General features: G+C 53.8%; 1 protein-coding gene across 5 annotated transcripts in view; it reads right to left on the bottom strand.

Moving 5' to 3' along the window:
- Positions 1 to 15,264, bottom strand: part of SCAP (SREBF chaperone) — a 110,383-nt gene that overhangs the window by 17,089 nt on the left and 78,030 nt on the right. For all 5 annotated transcript variants that reach the window (XM_077808512.1, XM_077808517.1, XM_077808516.1 and 2 more), the window contains 4 exons: positions 14,550 to 14,722; positions 13,717 to 13,843; positions 6,583 to 6,695; positions 5,496 to 5,590 (listed from right to left, as the gene is read on the bottom strand). In XM_077808512.1, the coding sequence (XP_077664638.1) occupies positions 5,496 to 5,590; positions 6,583 to 6,695; positions 13,717 to 13,843; positions 14,550 to 14,722 (508 nt within the window). The remainder of the gene's footprint in view (positions 1 to 5,495; positions 5,591 to 6,582; positions 6,696 to 13,716; positions 13,844 to 14,549; positions 14,723 to 15,264) is intronic.

Genomic DNA, 15,264 nt, shown 5'->3' on the forward strand with positions numbered 1-15,264 from the left:
CGGGACTACTCCCCAAAGCACCAAGGTGCATACAATGTCTCAGGGCCTGGGGTTTCTCCACAAGGCCTTCATTGGGCCGCCAGCCCCGGAGAATGGGCGTCCTGCACGTCTGCAATTCCTGGGAAGAGGCTCCCATCATTATAACTTGTACCAGAGTGCTTGCAAAATGGCTCCCTGCTTTAGGCATGGGGAGAGCAGCAGCTGGGGGGGGGCAAATTCTCCTCCCCCAACTCGGATGGGCTGCCTGGGTGTGATTGAGAGGAGGCGGCCTGTCCAAATGTTTGGAGCTGATCCCAGGCCTTGGACAGTGGGAATTCCTCTTCCCTCTGCTGCTCCTCTCTGTACCATGTGGTGCCTAGATGACTTCAGCACTGCACTGCTCCCTTGGGCAACCACGAGCAAAGGTCCCTGCCAGATTTATGCAGCCCAGCTCCCTATTGCCAGGGCTCCTTGGACTCTGTGACACAAGGGCAGCATGTTATCTCCGCTGTGTCCTTCGCTCCCAGAGACAAAGATAAGGGAGACACACACACCAGACTCCCGCAGAGCAGCAGCCACTCTTAGACAGCATCGCTGTGGGGCTCTGCCTAGGGAAGCCAGAGTATGCAAGTCTGCACCCCAAGAAAGACAAAACCATGTACAAAGCACAGAATGAGTGTGACCACATACCTCGTGCCCCAACCTGGCACAAGCAAAAGCCATGCTGGCAACCTGCTGGCCAAGGACACACATGGGTGTGGGGCATAGTGGTACCTTCTTCCACAACCCCACTGACATGCCCCATCTCCCACTCGTCCCATTCGTCTCTTCTCTCCTTCTGTAAGAGGAGAGAAGAATGAGACGAGTGGGAGTCTAAGTGAGTCACTGGATGCTGCTAGATGGGCATGATGGGAAGAGATGACTTGGAGTCTAGATGGCATTCGCTCAAGCCAGAAATGTTGGAATTCGATTCACTGTCTCGCTGCAGCTCAGCAACCACCAGCCCTAAGCGGACCACCTGTCACGTCAAACCAAGCAAACACCCACCTGCTGAATGCGTCAAAGGCCCCAGATGAGAAGCAGGTCCGACAACAAGTCCATGACTAATGGCATCAGTTCTATCGGAGGAATGCCACTCAACAACACAGAGAGCCGTTCACAGCCACAGCGTTAGACAGAATTCTGAGTGATACTAGGATTGGCATTGCTGCTGGCTATGACAACATATCGCTAGAGTTTCTGAAGCACCTTAGGACTTGTGCTCATCAGTGGCTAGTGCAGTTCTTCATGCGAGTAGTCAACATAGAGTGATTTCAGAAGACCTGGCCAATGTCAAACACCATTTGCTCTACTGCAACCAGGGAAAGAGCCACATAATGTTGCAAGCTATCCAACATCGGGGGAGGGATAGCTCAGTGAAACCCAGGGTTGTGAGTTCAATCCTTGAGGGGGCCATTTAGGGATCTGGGGCAAAAATTGAGGATTGGCCCTGCTTTGAGCAGGAGGTTGGACAAGATGACCTCCTGAGGTCCCTTCGAACCGATTCTCTATGATATCCCTGTTGGTCTGTGCCTTTCAAAGTGCGGGGGCATCTCGTTCTCCAGTGTATCTCCCCAGAAGTGGAGTCAATACTCAGCATCGAGCAAACAGGCTTTCAGAGAGGTAGAAGCACCTGTCATCAAGTGCTAGCTTTGACAACATTAATCAAAGACAGTTTTTAGAAGAACCTGAAGACAGGAGCCATATTTCTGGACGTGACAGCAGCATATATGATATGGTCTGGCACACAGGGCTCCTAGTCAAACTGTTGAGAGCACTCCCAGCATGGATAGTCAATGTCGTTGACCTCCTCCTCCACAACAAACATTTCTGAGTACACATGGGAGAGGGCGTTAGCACGTGAAAAAGACAAACCACTGGTCTACCCCAAGGCTCTGTGCTGCCATTGACACTTTTCAATCTGTACACAAATGACCTTCTTGACCAGTTCTGCAAGTTCACATACACAGACGACATTTGCTCAGGCATCCAAGCATAGTCATTCCCAGTACTCGAAAGCACCCAAAACACTGACTTGACTAAGATGGCTGAATACTGTAATCAGTGGCATTTACAACTATTTGTGACCATGACAGTTTCAAGTGTGTTCCAAATCTTCACAACGCCAGAGCCCTCAAGAACTGAATATCTTTCTCAATGGTCATTACTTGAACTATGAATCTCACCCACGCTACTTAGAGTAACCCTAGAGAGATCTCTCACTTTTTAACCAGCTGAGGAAAACTGCAGCTACAGTGAGGTCACATAATGTTCTAAGCAAATTGGCTGGGACTTCATGGAGAGCAAATGCTCAAACTCCACGCTCATCCAGTCTAGCCCTCTGTTACTCTGCAGCAGAATACTGTGCTCCGGTCTGGCTCCATCCGTCTCATGTCAAGTTAGTAGACACACAGCTACACTCAATCATGTGCATTGTCGCTAGGATGGTTCGACTGACACCAGCACCGTGCTCCCTGTGTTAAGCCACATCATTCCTCCACACGTCCGTTGGGAGGAAGCTACAGTCAGAATGGTTGAGAAGATCCAGGCAAACCTGAGCCTACCACGACACACAGACTTCTTCAACCACCCAAGAACGTGCTTGTTGTGGAGGTGCCTGTTGTGCGCCCATATTTCTCTGCAATGTCAACATGGAGTGAAGAATGGTCTGTAGCTGATGTCAGAAACCAGTCTCATAACTGACCCCACTATGCATGCACCCAACTTTGCTTTGCCATGCCACTCATAAGCCCTTCAAATTTCAAATGGGCCAGGGTCAATGTGCAACCAGCCTTCACAGCTGGGCCACTGAGAAGATCCCACGTGCAGCTGGGGCCAAAGACAGACAGCGCCTCACATCCCTGATGACTGCCCTCTGCCCAGACTGGATGGTGGTCAGAGGGCTCTGCATTTCACTGATGAAGCTGGCACAAACTGGTTTGACAAACTCCGCATTCAATAATAACAAGAACACCAGAGAAACAAAGGCAGGATAAATGGAACTCCAATCGTCCCTCTGGGTTCTGTTTCCATCACTTAATCATAGTCATGTGATGTTTTCATACCGTGATCATGAGGGACCAGGTTCTCACTGCATATGCTGTGCTGTGATCTGGTCAGCTCTCTTTGAGAAGACTTGGTCTGGGCTTGCATGACAGGGCTGGAGCATGGCCAGGACCCTGCAAGACCCTCTACCTCTTGAAAAAAGTGATTCGGGGACTTATATACCATGAATGCTCTACACCAGTGGTTCTCAAACTTATTTCATCAGGCCCCCCATTTTTGTATCTGCACTCATTTACGGCTCCCCACCCCCAAACAAGTACATATACCACTACCCAGCTCTGAAGGCAGAGCAGAGAGCAGCGGCTGCCGGCCAGGCACCCAGCTCTGACGGCAGAGCGGAGAGCAGCGGCTGCCGGCCAGGCACCCAGCTCTGACGGCAGAGCGGAGAGCAGCGGCTGCCGGCCAGGCACCCAGCTCTGACGGCAGAGCGGAGAGCAGCGGCTGCCGGCCAGGCACCCAGCTCTGACGGCAGAGCGGAGAGCAGCGGCTGCCGGCCAGGCACCCAGCTCTGACGGCAGAGCGGAGAGCAGCGGCTGCCGGCCAGGCACCCAGCTCTGACGGCAGAGCGGAGAGCAGCGGCTGCCGGCCAGGCACCCAGCTCTGACGGCAGAGCGGAGAGCAGCGGCTGCCGGCCAGGCACCCAGCTCTGACGGCAGAGCGGAGAGCAGCGGCTGCCGGCCAGGCACCCAGCTCTGACGGCAGAGCGGAGAGCAGCGGCTGCCGGCCAGGCACCCAGCTCTGACGGCAGAGCGGAGAGCAGCGGCTGCCGGCCAGGCACCCAGCTCTGACGGCAGAGCGGAGAGCAGCGGCTGCCGGCCAGGCACCCAGCTCTGACGGCAGAGCGGAGAGCAGCGGCTGCCGGCCAGGCACCCAGCTCTGACGGCAGAGCGGAGAGCAGCGGCTGCCGGCCAGGCACCCAGCTCTGACGGCAGAGCGGAGAGCAGCGGCTGCCGGCCAGGCACCCAGCTCTGACGGCAGAGCGGAGAGCAGCGGCTGCCGGCCAGGCACCCAGCTCTGACGGCAGAGCGGAGAGCAGCGGCTGCCGGCCAGGCACCCAGCTCTGACGGCAGAGCGGAGAGCAGCGGCTGCCGGCCAGGCACCCAGCTCTGACGGCAGAGCGGAGAGCAGCGGCTGCCGGCCAGGCACCCAGCTCTGACGGCAGAGCGGAGAGCAGCGGCTGCCAGCCAGGCACCCAGCTCTGACGGCAGAGCGGAGAGCAGCGGCTGCCGGCCAGGCACCCAGCTCTGACGGCAGAGCGGAGAGCAGCACTGCACCAGCAGCAGCACAGAAGTGAGGGTGGCAATGTGAAAAGTGGTATTTGTCTCTCTCTCTTCTCAGCAGACTTAGCGCCCCACTGCCACCCTTACTTCCACACTGCTGCCACCCCGGGGCTGACAGCTGCCTCCCGGGGAGGGATTGAGGGCAGGGGAAGGAGAGCCCATGCCCAGGCTGCCTCCTAGTGAGGGACTGGGGTGGGGAAGGACCGCCCGAGCCTGGGTTGCCTCCTGGTGAGAGATGGGGTGGGGAGAGAAGAGCCTGAGCCTGGGTGCCAGGACTCCGGCTGTCCCCTTTATCCCTGCCTCCTGGGTGGACACGGTCTTCTGCATGAGTCCCAGCCATCCAGGGCTGACAGCCAGAGCTCTTAAATAAAAAAACAGAACCACACAGCTCATGCCTCCCTTGACACATTCCTGTGCCTCCCTTGTGAGGCCCACCTCCTAGTTTGAGAACTGCTGCTCTAGATCTTTGTTTTACATCTCATCTGAAAGACAGCTCCATCCACCAGTGCAGAGCCCCCCAACAACACAATGCGGCACGGGTTCAATACGGATTTCAATAGCCAACGGAAGTCTTACTGCTTCACTCTGGTAATACAATTCTGCCACCTCAAAAGGGAGGCAGCATTACCTAGGGGTTAGAACAAACAACTGGGGACCTGCGTTCTATACCTAGTGCTGTCACTACATTGCTGTACAACATCAGGCATGTCACTTCACCACTCCCTGCCTCAGTTTCTCCAACAGTTAAATGAGGATGTTACATACCCCAAAGTGGCACTGTGAAATTTGATGTTTGTAAAGTGCTTTGAGAAGGCACTGGAGAAGGGCAAAACACTATACATTCTCCTGTAGTTGCAAACAGAGATAGGACTCTTCATTTCCTGTCCTAAAGTGTGGCGTGGTGCAGCTGTACACTGTAAAACTGCTGTTGGGTTTAACCCCAGAGGTGGCTGCATTTGAATGGAGAGTAACGTGATCCTTGTGTATTGAATGCATAAAGCCCCTTGAGATCCTCTGGGAGGTGCCAAGCTTGTTACTGAAAATCAGCTACTGCCATTGTGCTTGCAGCTGAGGTTACACACCTCTTCTCCACAAAATCCTTAACCGTTCATATTGATCAACCACACACACCTGGATGGCCGGGACGAGTGTGAAATAACCAATCAGGATGATCCCAAGCTCTGTGGCCATGTTCTTCATAATAGACCAGCTCTCATTGCTCAAGCCTAGAAAACAAAACATGCCAGTGATTAGAACAGGGGACTGGTGCTCAGGACTCCTGGGTTCTAGTCTGCCTCTGCGAGTGAACTTAGAAAAGGCTCTGTCCCTCAGATTCCCTACCTGTAAAAGGGGGATAATACTCTGAGATCGTGACAGAAGGCAGCAAAGCCTTATTATTATTACCGGAGACAGGAAGTTTCTGAGATTAGAAAAAATTAATTTCCTTTACTCAGCTACCCAGAGAGACCAACCCTTGTAGTCTAGGGAACACTGGGTCACAGCCAATCCACCAAAATATGGACGAGCCCCTTGTTTTTGTCCATCCCTCTATAAAGGGAGCACAACACTTTAAATAATGTGCAAGGGATCATGCTAAATTCTTCACATGGTTTTTGGCTGGTAACATGCTCAACCGTGAGTCATTCTGACTGCCTGCCAGGAGCCCAACAGCCAGCCTGAACATGTATGGAGCAGCCAGCACAGACTCTTGGACTATCTCAGCATGCAATGCTCCACCTTGAGCTAAGCAGCCTGCATGAGTGGACTGCATGATGAGCTATGCCACCCCCAGGGGGCGTAGCACCATAGTAAAGACATGAACCTGTCCCCCGTGGGGCTGCATGCAGCCTGTAGGCAGCACTTTGGCCATTCGTGCTCTGAGAAGACATGGCACCAAAGGTCCATACTAGGGGATGTTGCAGCCATCCCTGTGCCAGTGATTATTTCACAGCAGGTTATGTAGCATGGAGGAACCATGGCTGTGTTCCAGGCTCCCAGTGACTAGGGGACCCCTTGATGGGCTTACAGGAACTCCTGGGCTTGACAAGCAACAAGCTGAAATGGACATTAGACCCAGAGTGCAGAACACACAGCTCCCACATAACAGCATCTCGGTCCAAGGCTGTTTCACGCCCTCTCGCAGGCCAAGAATTACAATCACTCCCCTTTGGGGCTGGAGCGAATAGGAATTTCCCCCTTGCCAGAGCCAGACGGGTACCTTGTGCAATCCTCAGTTTTACTTCCAGGTCAACGGGTGTGGAGACGACCGATTTGGTGAGAACCAGCACATTCTCCAGGCCAATCACCACCACCAGGTACGGAAAAATCTCCCTAGGAAAACAAAGCCAAGCGTGAGAACCAAGGGAGCAGCCAGGCGCCCTTCAGCTTAGTCCGGGGCAGGGCTGATTACAAGCTCTCATTTGCTACTTCAGCAAGCTGCAGTAAGGGGCCCTCTCGCACCGTGCTATTCTGCGACCAGGCGAGAGGTTGTGCAGTGTCTGGTTCAGACAAGCGGTAACATTTCAGCAATGCTGACTGTGTTACTACAGACTGGCCATCACGTGCCATCCTTACGTTAGATTTAAGCTTGCCAGGGCAGGGACAGTGCCCTTCTGGGTGTCTGTACACGCTAGCACAGGGGGCCCTCGGCCAGGGTCCAAGCTTTGAGCACTGCAGCAAAAGCTAACCATAAACAGCCAGTAAACGAAAACTAGCAAGTTGGGGAGGAGTCAGAGCCAGGCGCCAACACAAACTTGGGGAGAGGATGGAGAAGGGGCAGCCGCCCATGGGTAGCGGGTTCCTCACCGTACAGCTGCTACTACAAAGACTCAGCTCTGCTACAATCGTAGACACTGCGGGGGAACTCCCCCAAAGGATGCCTGATGCCTGGAGCAAGCCTGTGCTGAGAGCGCAGGGGGAAGCCTTGTCTGTGCAGGACACTGCAATGCAGATGGAGGCCGACGGAAGAGGACAGCTGCCTGGCCTTTTGTACAGTAGGGAGGGTCAAAGGAGGGGCGTGCCAGCTGGACAGGCATTGAAGGCCCAGCAGTGGGGTTTCCTAACACTGACCTTCCTGCCGCTAAAACGAAATCCCTTCTGCCTGTCTGAGGTCAGGCTGCGGTGATCAGCAAGTGCTGCTGACTCCTGTGGCCCTGGAGACTGAAGCCCTCTGATCACAGACCAGCTGGAACCTGCGCTGCCCCAACTTGCTCTGCCCTGCCCCTGCACTGGAGGGGTCATGTCATACCTGGGCCTCCTGAGCCCGTCAGCTAGCCCGATGGGGGGATAAGTTTGCAGTGACATGGACACCCAGAGCTCCCCACTCCTTCCCCACAGCGAGTGCTGGCCTTTGGTCACCGGCCAGGTGTGGAACTAGTCACCTGGATTGAAAAGCTCCATGGCCCATGAGCCCATCAGTCCCTTGCAGCCTTTCTAAAGGCCAGTAACATCATGAAACTCCAGTGCCCTGACCCAGCTCCAGCGTGAGCCATTACAATCTGCCTGTCTAGTGAGGAGAGACATCAGCCTCTGGGAAGATTTCCCTCTTCCCCTCCGCGTCAGGGTACCTAAACAGCTACCACCGTGGGCTGGGATCAGATGGGGCAGCGCAAGGAACCAGTGAGACAAGACTGATCACCATGAGTGTTGCTACACAACTGCAGCCTATCCACTCTCAAGTCGCATCCCGGCAGAGGAGAGTTCTGAGGCCTGGCTTGAAGGAGGACAATGAGTTCGTTTTTCCAAAACAACAAGACTTTCCCTGGCCCCTGCTGGGGCTCCCATCACCCCTCCCTCCTACTGCCACTATTCTCTGGGCTGCTCACAGCAGCCGGGCTGGCTCTGTTCAGGGGAAGCAAACAGCTGCTCCAAGCATAGGGCCAGTACCCAGGATTTGCTGAGCATGGCAGGTTCCAGCTACCTCTCTGCCACCACCAGCCAGAGTCATTCACAGACATCGACCTCTCCCGTGGGGGCGCCGAAATCCGTGCCCCAAAGGTGACCACTGCACTACGAGCACTAGGCTTGTGTGGCACGGAAAGAGGTGGGCAGGAGAGGGAGCCAAGACGGAAACTCTTCTCCGTGGCGATGCAGCAGCAGGCAGGATGGCTAAGCGATGGGGCTGGAGGCAAAGCAATCCGGGTGGCTGCCTTTGCTGCTGCCTGTGTTGAGCCCTAAGGACCAAGCGCTGCCCTCGGTTACCCGCAAGCAGCTGCCACTGGCTTCAGCAGGAGCCACACACGTGTAACTGAGGGCAGAACAGCTTTCTCCTGTCGTCATCCTCTCCCCTGCAAGGTCAAACGCTGCGTTTAGGGAACCGACGAGTCTGGCACCGACGGCAGCTCTGCTTTCTCACCTGAACTGATCCATTAAACAAACATGGCAAGATGAAGCCTCACTGGCTCCTTTTCCAAACAAGAGCAAAGCCACAACCCTCTCCCCGGGCTGCCGGCAGCGCTAGCTGCTCTCGCTCAAGCTGCCAGCGAATGGGAGTGGGCAAGTGTGGCAACTGAGCTCCCAAGTAGCAGTGGAGTGATCCAAAGGGCCCCAGCCCACTGGCCAATGCGTTCTGCCAGGGGAGGGGGACGTTGCACTCACACCAGATCAGCTGAGAGAGCCGCAGGGGCATGTCTGTAGCATGAAGGTCACGCTGTGGGAATCACACAGGCACTGGCTAATGCCCTCTCAATGGTTGCATAAGAAAGTGATGCAAGTATTAAATGGGGGGGACGGGGAGGGAGAAGGGTGCAGGGTTCTCCATAACCCGCTATCTATTGTGACATAGCTACCTAGAGAGAGAGAGAGAGAGAGAGGGGCGGGGGGATTGTATAACACATTTCCTCTAGTGCGTTCTCCCCTCCCCCTTTGTCCACACCCTAAATGCAGAACCACAGCCCCCACTGCAAGCTGCACCTCCATTCTGCAGCCAGGCCCCCTTGATTCCTTGACTTTAGCAAAGCTTTTGACATGGTCTTCCACAGTATTCTTGTCAGCAAGTTAAAGAAGTATGGGCTGGATGAATGGACTACAAGGTGGACAGAAAGTTGGCTAGATTGTCGGGCTCAGTGGGTGGTGATCAATGGCTCCATGTCTAGTTGGCAGCCGGCATCAAGTGGAGTGCCCCAAGGGTCGGTCCTGGGGCCAATTTTGTTCAATATCTTCATAAATGATCTGGAGGATGGTGTGGATTGCACCCTCAGCAAGTTTGCAGAGGACACTAAACTGGGAGGAGAGGTAGATACGCTGGAGGGTAGGGATAGGATACAGAGGGCCCTAGACAAATTAGAGGATTGGGCCAAAAGAAATCTGATGAGGTTCAACAAGGACAAGTGCAGAGTCCTGCACTTAGGAAGGAAGAATCCAATGCACCGCTACAGACTAGGGACCGAATGGCTAGGCAGCAGTTCGGCAGAAAAGGACCTGGGGTTACAGTGGACGAGAAGCTGGATATGAGTCAACAGTGTGCCGTTGTTGCCAAGAAGGCCAATGGCATTTTGGGATGTATAAGTAGGGGCATTGCCAGCAGATCGAGGGACGTGATCGTTCCCCTCGATTCGACATTGGTGAGGCCTCATCTGGAGTACTGTGTCCAGTTTGGGCCCCACACTACAAGAAGGATGTGGAAAAATTGGAAAGTGTCCAGTGGAGGGCAACAAAAATGATTAGGGGACTGGAACACATGACTTATAAGGAGAGGCTGAGGGAACTGGGATTGTTTAGTCTGCAGAAGAGAAGAATGAGGGGGGATTTGATAGCTGCTTTCAACTACCTGAAAGGGGGTTCCAAAGAGGATGGCTCTAGACTGTTCTCAGTGGTCACTGATGACAGAACAAGGAGTAATGGTCTCAAGTTGCAGTGAGGGAGGTTTAGGTTGGATATTAAGAAAAACTTTTTCACTAGGAGGGTGGTGAAACACTGGAATGCGTTACCTAGGGAGGTGGTGGAATCTCCTTCCTTAGAAGTTTTTAAGGTCAGGCTTGACAAAGCCCTGCCTGGGATGATTTAATTGGGGATCGGTTCTGCTTTGAGCAGGGGGTTGGACTAGATGACCTCCTGAAGTCCCTTCCAACCCTGATCTCCTATGATTCTGTGGCACCCCAGGCTGGAAACTGCGGGGTAGCTCCCTTTGAAACAGGAAAGTGCAGGTTTTATTGCATTCTTTAGGAAAGCGGAGTAGGCACTCAACTCCTGCGTTATTGAGCTCCCAAGGAATCCCATTCACTCTATGCTGGCCCCACTTTTGCCATTTCTCAGTGTGCTGCCGCATTTTGCATCATCACCAAGTAACTCCGTCACAGAAGCTGCCAAGGGGAAGCAGAAGGTTGTAGCAGTTGAGTAGGGATAGCTGGGACTTCGCCCACCTGGAAAGCCTTGGGAAGCAGTATAGTATGATGGGAGAAACACATCAGCTGGGTGTTTCTGCTAAAAGGATCAGCAGTCAAACAGCAAACACTGGCAATATTTAACAGTTACCATCTTTCAGCATGTCAGAGTCAACAACGAATTGAAATGAACTGGGCACTTCACAGCTCTCAGAGCCTTGTTCCAGGCTGCCTGCAGATTTCCCTGCCTCAGTTCAATTCAGGTCATGCTTTTCTGGTTATCTTCACACCATGAGGGCTAGAACTATCTTTTGTTTAATTAAAGCTCTGATTCTAGAGCAGACACTGTGGCTGGAGGTGGATTCTGGGGCAAATTCCATGTCTGAAGAATCACAAACTATAAGGGAGAGGGAAAAGGGCAGGAAAACAGCTGTGTTATCACCTTCTCTGTTAATGTTTGTAACATGACCAGGGGAAAAGTTAATCTGAATTGTCACAGATCCCTAAAACATCTCCTCAAGCCTGCTATATAGCCTCCTCTGGATGCCCTGGGAGGCTAGAGACGGCTGTCTCTTTAGAAGTCTGCAGTCACACCACCTCGGGCTGTGGTCTTGACAGATCTCACAAGCTAAGCTGGGCCAGTACTGGGACAGGAGACTTCCCAGGAGGACACCGACTGGAAATGCTGCTGGGGATTCAGTAGGGGGCGCTCATTCCTCAGACGCTGGACTAGACAGTTACCCCAGCCTGTTGTTACTGATACTGGTTTCAGATAAGCCCCAGGCCCTCGCCATTCATGGTTTGTCTTAAAGATCTCAGAGCATTATTTTTCTTTCCAACAAACACGTTAGCCCTGGTACCCTGGCCTAATGCAAACTCAAGCGATTCTATTTCGCCTGCCTGCAGTCCCTTTGTCATTTCAGCTGGACATAGTACTCTCTTCACTTTCTGGCCACAACTGCCATGTAGAAACTGCATTTCACTGGGGAAACAAATACACATACCCAGAGATCACTTCTGGGCAACTTCCTGTTGAAAGAGACCACCTCAAGAATCCTCCTGTCCAGCAAGTACGGCTCGGCTCCATCTTTATTAAAAGACCCTGCCATTAACCAACCAAATTTTGTCAGTCTCTGGCACTGGCCACTGTCGGAAGACAGGATACTGGGCTAGATGGACCTTTGGTCTGACTCAGTATGGCCGTTCTTATGTAATCCTAGGATCTACGTACTGCCCTCCAAACAGCATGCTTAATGATGGTACCGTACAAAACCAAAGCGCGAGAGACCTGACATAAGAAAAGGCTCTACTAAAACCCTCCCCTCCAGTAACCTTGCTGCAGAAACAGGTCAAATGAAAGCTTGAGCAAACAGACAGGGCTGACATGGCATCCTAAAGCTGGCCAAACACAAGCTCCGGCACACTGCCAGAGGGTGCAGGTTCCATCGAGGACACCTCGCCACCAGGCCTGGAAAGCTACCCCTCATGATCGGCAGGAAGAGAACCCCAGCAGATGGTAAGGTTGCAAAGGGACACAGGGAGAGAGGTGATCTCTCAGGTAGCTGGCTCTCAACCCTCCCCTGGCCTATCAGCACCACTTCCATCTCACCCAGACCAAGCTACCTGGCTCCCACCACGTCCCCACCTCTGACAGGTGCTGGGAAAGGAGAGACCAGAGTGTCAGCGCTTGATGAAAGGAAGAGAGATCCTACTGCCTTTCAAATACTGAAGGGTCTAAATGCCTCACGATCTCCCCTTGCAGCCCTATGCACATGGGAGACAAGATGCATCCCCGTGGGACCCCTCCCTGTGAGAGCCTTTATAGAGAGAGGGAGCTGCCACCAGATTAACAAAATGGGTTACATGTGTCCCACACAGGAAGACCCCATCCTCCATCCCTCGCAGTCAGGTCTCTGTGGTAAGCCTACCTATGAAACCAGATTGTGGGGGCCAGGGGTAGGCAGGGAGTCAAGAGGTGCCGGCAGCTGCTCCAGCATGAAGAGAGGGTTCGAGAATGGACCACAACGTACCAGGTTGCTCTCATCACGAGCGAAGCAAAAGAAATGAGTTCTAAGTGCAGTGAGGCCTGTGAGCCTTCTTAGCGCTTGTGGGAGGGAATTCCCCAGACTAGAGCTGGCTCCTGAGATAGTTCTGGCTCCTGCGCTCACCAGCCTCCCCCGTTGGCTGGTAGCATCGCTGTCCCAGGGGAACGTAGATAGCAAGGGGGGTGGCTGTGCTGTAGGGAGAGGCAATCTCTCAAGTGGGCTTCGACAGAGATCTTGACCTGGGCGCTGTATTCAGTGGGAAGCCTACGGAGAGCAAGCACCAGGGTGATGCGCTCACAGGGCCCCGTGTTACTTAGCAGGAAGGCTGCTGAGCTTTGTGCCTGGTAGAGCCTTTCCAGAGCATGCAGTTTCCCACCTCGGTACAGCCAAGTGCAGTAACCCAACCTGGAGGTCACCCAATGCATGGATCGCAACACACATGGACACCGCCGCCCAAGGGATGAGTCAATAATCCCCACCAGTAACAGCCCCAAAGCCTCCCTGCTAGTCCCCATCAGCCCTGAGCACCAGGTTCGTCCAACCTCACTGAGCAAAACACAGAGAACCTCGGCCAGGAAAGGCAAAGACACACAATCTCCTGCCCTGGACATCGGTCTGGTTCAGAGCAGGCTTCCTGCCACTGGCATGCCAGCCATGGTGACTGGAACAGGAAGAGGCTGTCTACGTACCAAGCTGCTGATGTTTAGGGAGAAAAGATGGACACAATATTTCATTAATCTGTCAGCAGCCAAGTGTGACAGATGTGCAGCAAAATGTCCCCAGGAGGCCAGGAGCCGTCCAGTCCATCAGTATCCTGGGGAAGGAGGGCCAGGCAATGTGGAAAGTGATCAGGCAATGAAAGTGGGTATGGTTAGAAAATCCTCAATCCTGGACACAAAGGGGTAAGTAGCCGGCATCAGACAGGTTAGCACCCACCCTCCCTTTGTCCCTTCTTTTAGCAGGAGACTCTTATTTCTGGAAACCTACCCTCCGTTGAGAGTAGGCGTCAGGCCAAACAGCGTACACAGACCCACCGACATGAGCAGAGAACTGAGCACCGTCACAACTGCTGCCAGGGCCAAGCCCCATTTCGACTTCACCATGTCAATCTTCCCTGTGAGAGAGAACACGAGGCCCACATCACTGGGGGAAAGCCAGTGCCAACTCCCCCATCATGGGGAGCAGGATCCGCGTGCTCATTCACTTCGAGAGGCAGCGCGCTAGCCAGGGATGGTAGTGGTGGGTTCAAGGCCTCGGGCGCCAGCTGGTGTTGACATAGCAACACAGTACCAGAGAGGCACGCTCCAGCCAAAGGACACAGCAGAAGAGAGCAACGCAGGGGTGGGCCACAGACTCTCATTCCAGCTACAGGATGGTCCAGGGCATGTGTGAAAGGAGCATATGTAACCTCAGATCAGTGGCAGGTCCTGACGGCACAAACACAGACTATTTGTGGGATCTTTCTGGCCGTGGGCTGGTCCCCCAGGAGAAGCGGGGCATGTGCCATCATGTGGGGCATTTAGAACTGAATAGGTCAGAGCCCTGTAGGATATACCACAGGGAACAACCCTGCACTGGCTCAGGGAATGGAACAGCTGAAACTAACAGGGCCTCTTCCCCTCTAAATCCTAGTTCTATGTCCCAGTGGAAATTTAGCTTCACCTGGCTGCGGGAGTGATAGGAGACTCAAGCACTGAAGGTAGGTGCTTTACCCTCCCTACACGTGGGGCAGGGTGTACTGTGCCATCAGGCTCCTGTGCCCCCTCTGCTGTGAAGCCCATGGGTGGGGCACTCGCCCTCCCTGCTCCCCACAAACCTACGTGTGGAGAAGTAGATGTAAGCGAAGAGGATGATGTAGGTGGTGACGAGGGGGATCAGCTCAGCAACACCAATCTCTTCCTTGAAGTGGACGTGAATGATGTGCTCCTCCCGCAGGGTGCAGTTGGGGCTAGGGTGCAGCAGCTTCAGCCGGGAGCGGAGGCTGGTGAGGAACCTGACACGTGAGAAAGGCAGAAGGACGTGACCCTGGTGCTATGACGTACACCTAACACATCCCTCAGAGGAGGGCCCCAGGGCTGCAGCCAGCTGGGAACATGGCTCTATAGATTTATGCAATACTTGGCAACCAAGAGCAAGGTCAGCTCTGCCTGTCTAGGTTTTGCACCTCATTCGTCACCAGGTACCACCAAGTTCCCCTGAAATCTACAGCGTTCCTGCAGAGGATTCAAAGAGGGGAGCTGCAAGACCTCAATAAAGGTGTTTAGAGAAGGGTGTTGGGGTTTACCAAGAACTCTGACTCTGGGGGATGGCGTGTGCTGTCGGTTCAAACACGTTTACTGTTGCCGGTGTTTGGTAAGTAGTGCTGATGAATGATGCTAATAGACAGTCCTGGAGACGGGAGGCTTCTCTCCCCAATGCACAGCATGGTCAGCAGCAGGGCAAACTTCCACCGGCCAGCCTGCCAGGCTGCCTTGAAGGCACCATCCGGAGGAGGGAGAGGAGCATTCATTCTCCAGTCCCATTCAGTCTGTGCCC

This window comes from Eretmochelys imbricata, chromosome 2, assembly GCF_965152235.1.
Source record: "Eretmochelys imbricata isolate rEreImb1 chromosome 2, rEreImb1.hap1, whole genome shotgun sequence".
Classification (NCBI taxonomy): Eukaryota; Metazoa; Chordata; order Testudines; family Cheloniidae; genus Eretmochelys; species Eretmochelys imbricata.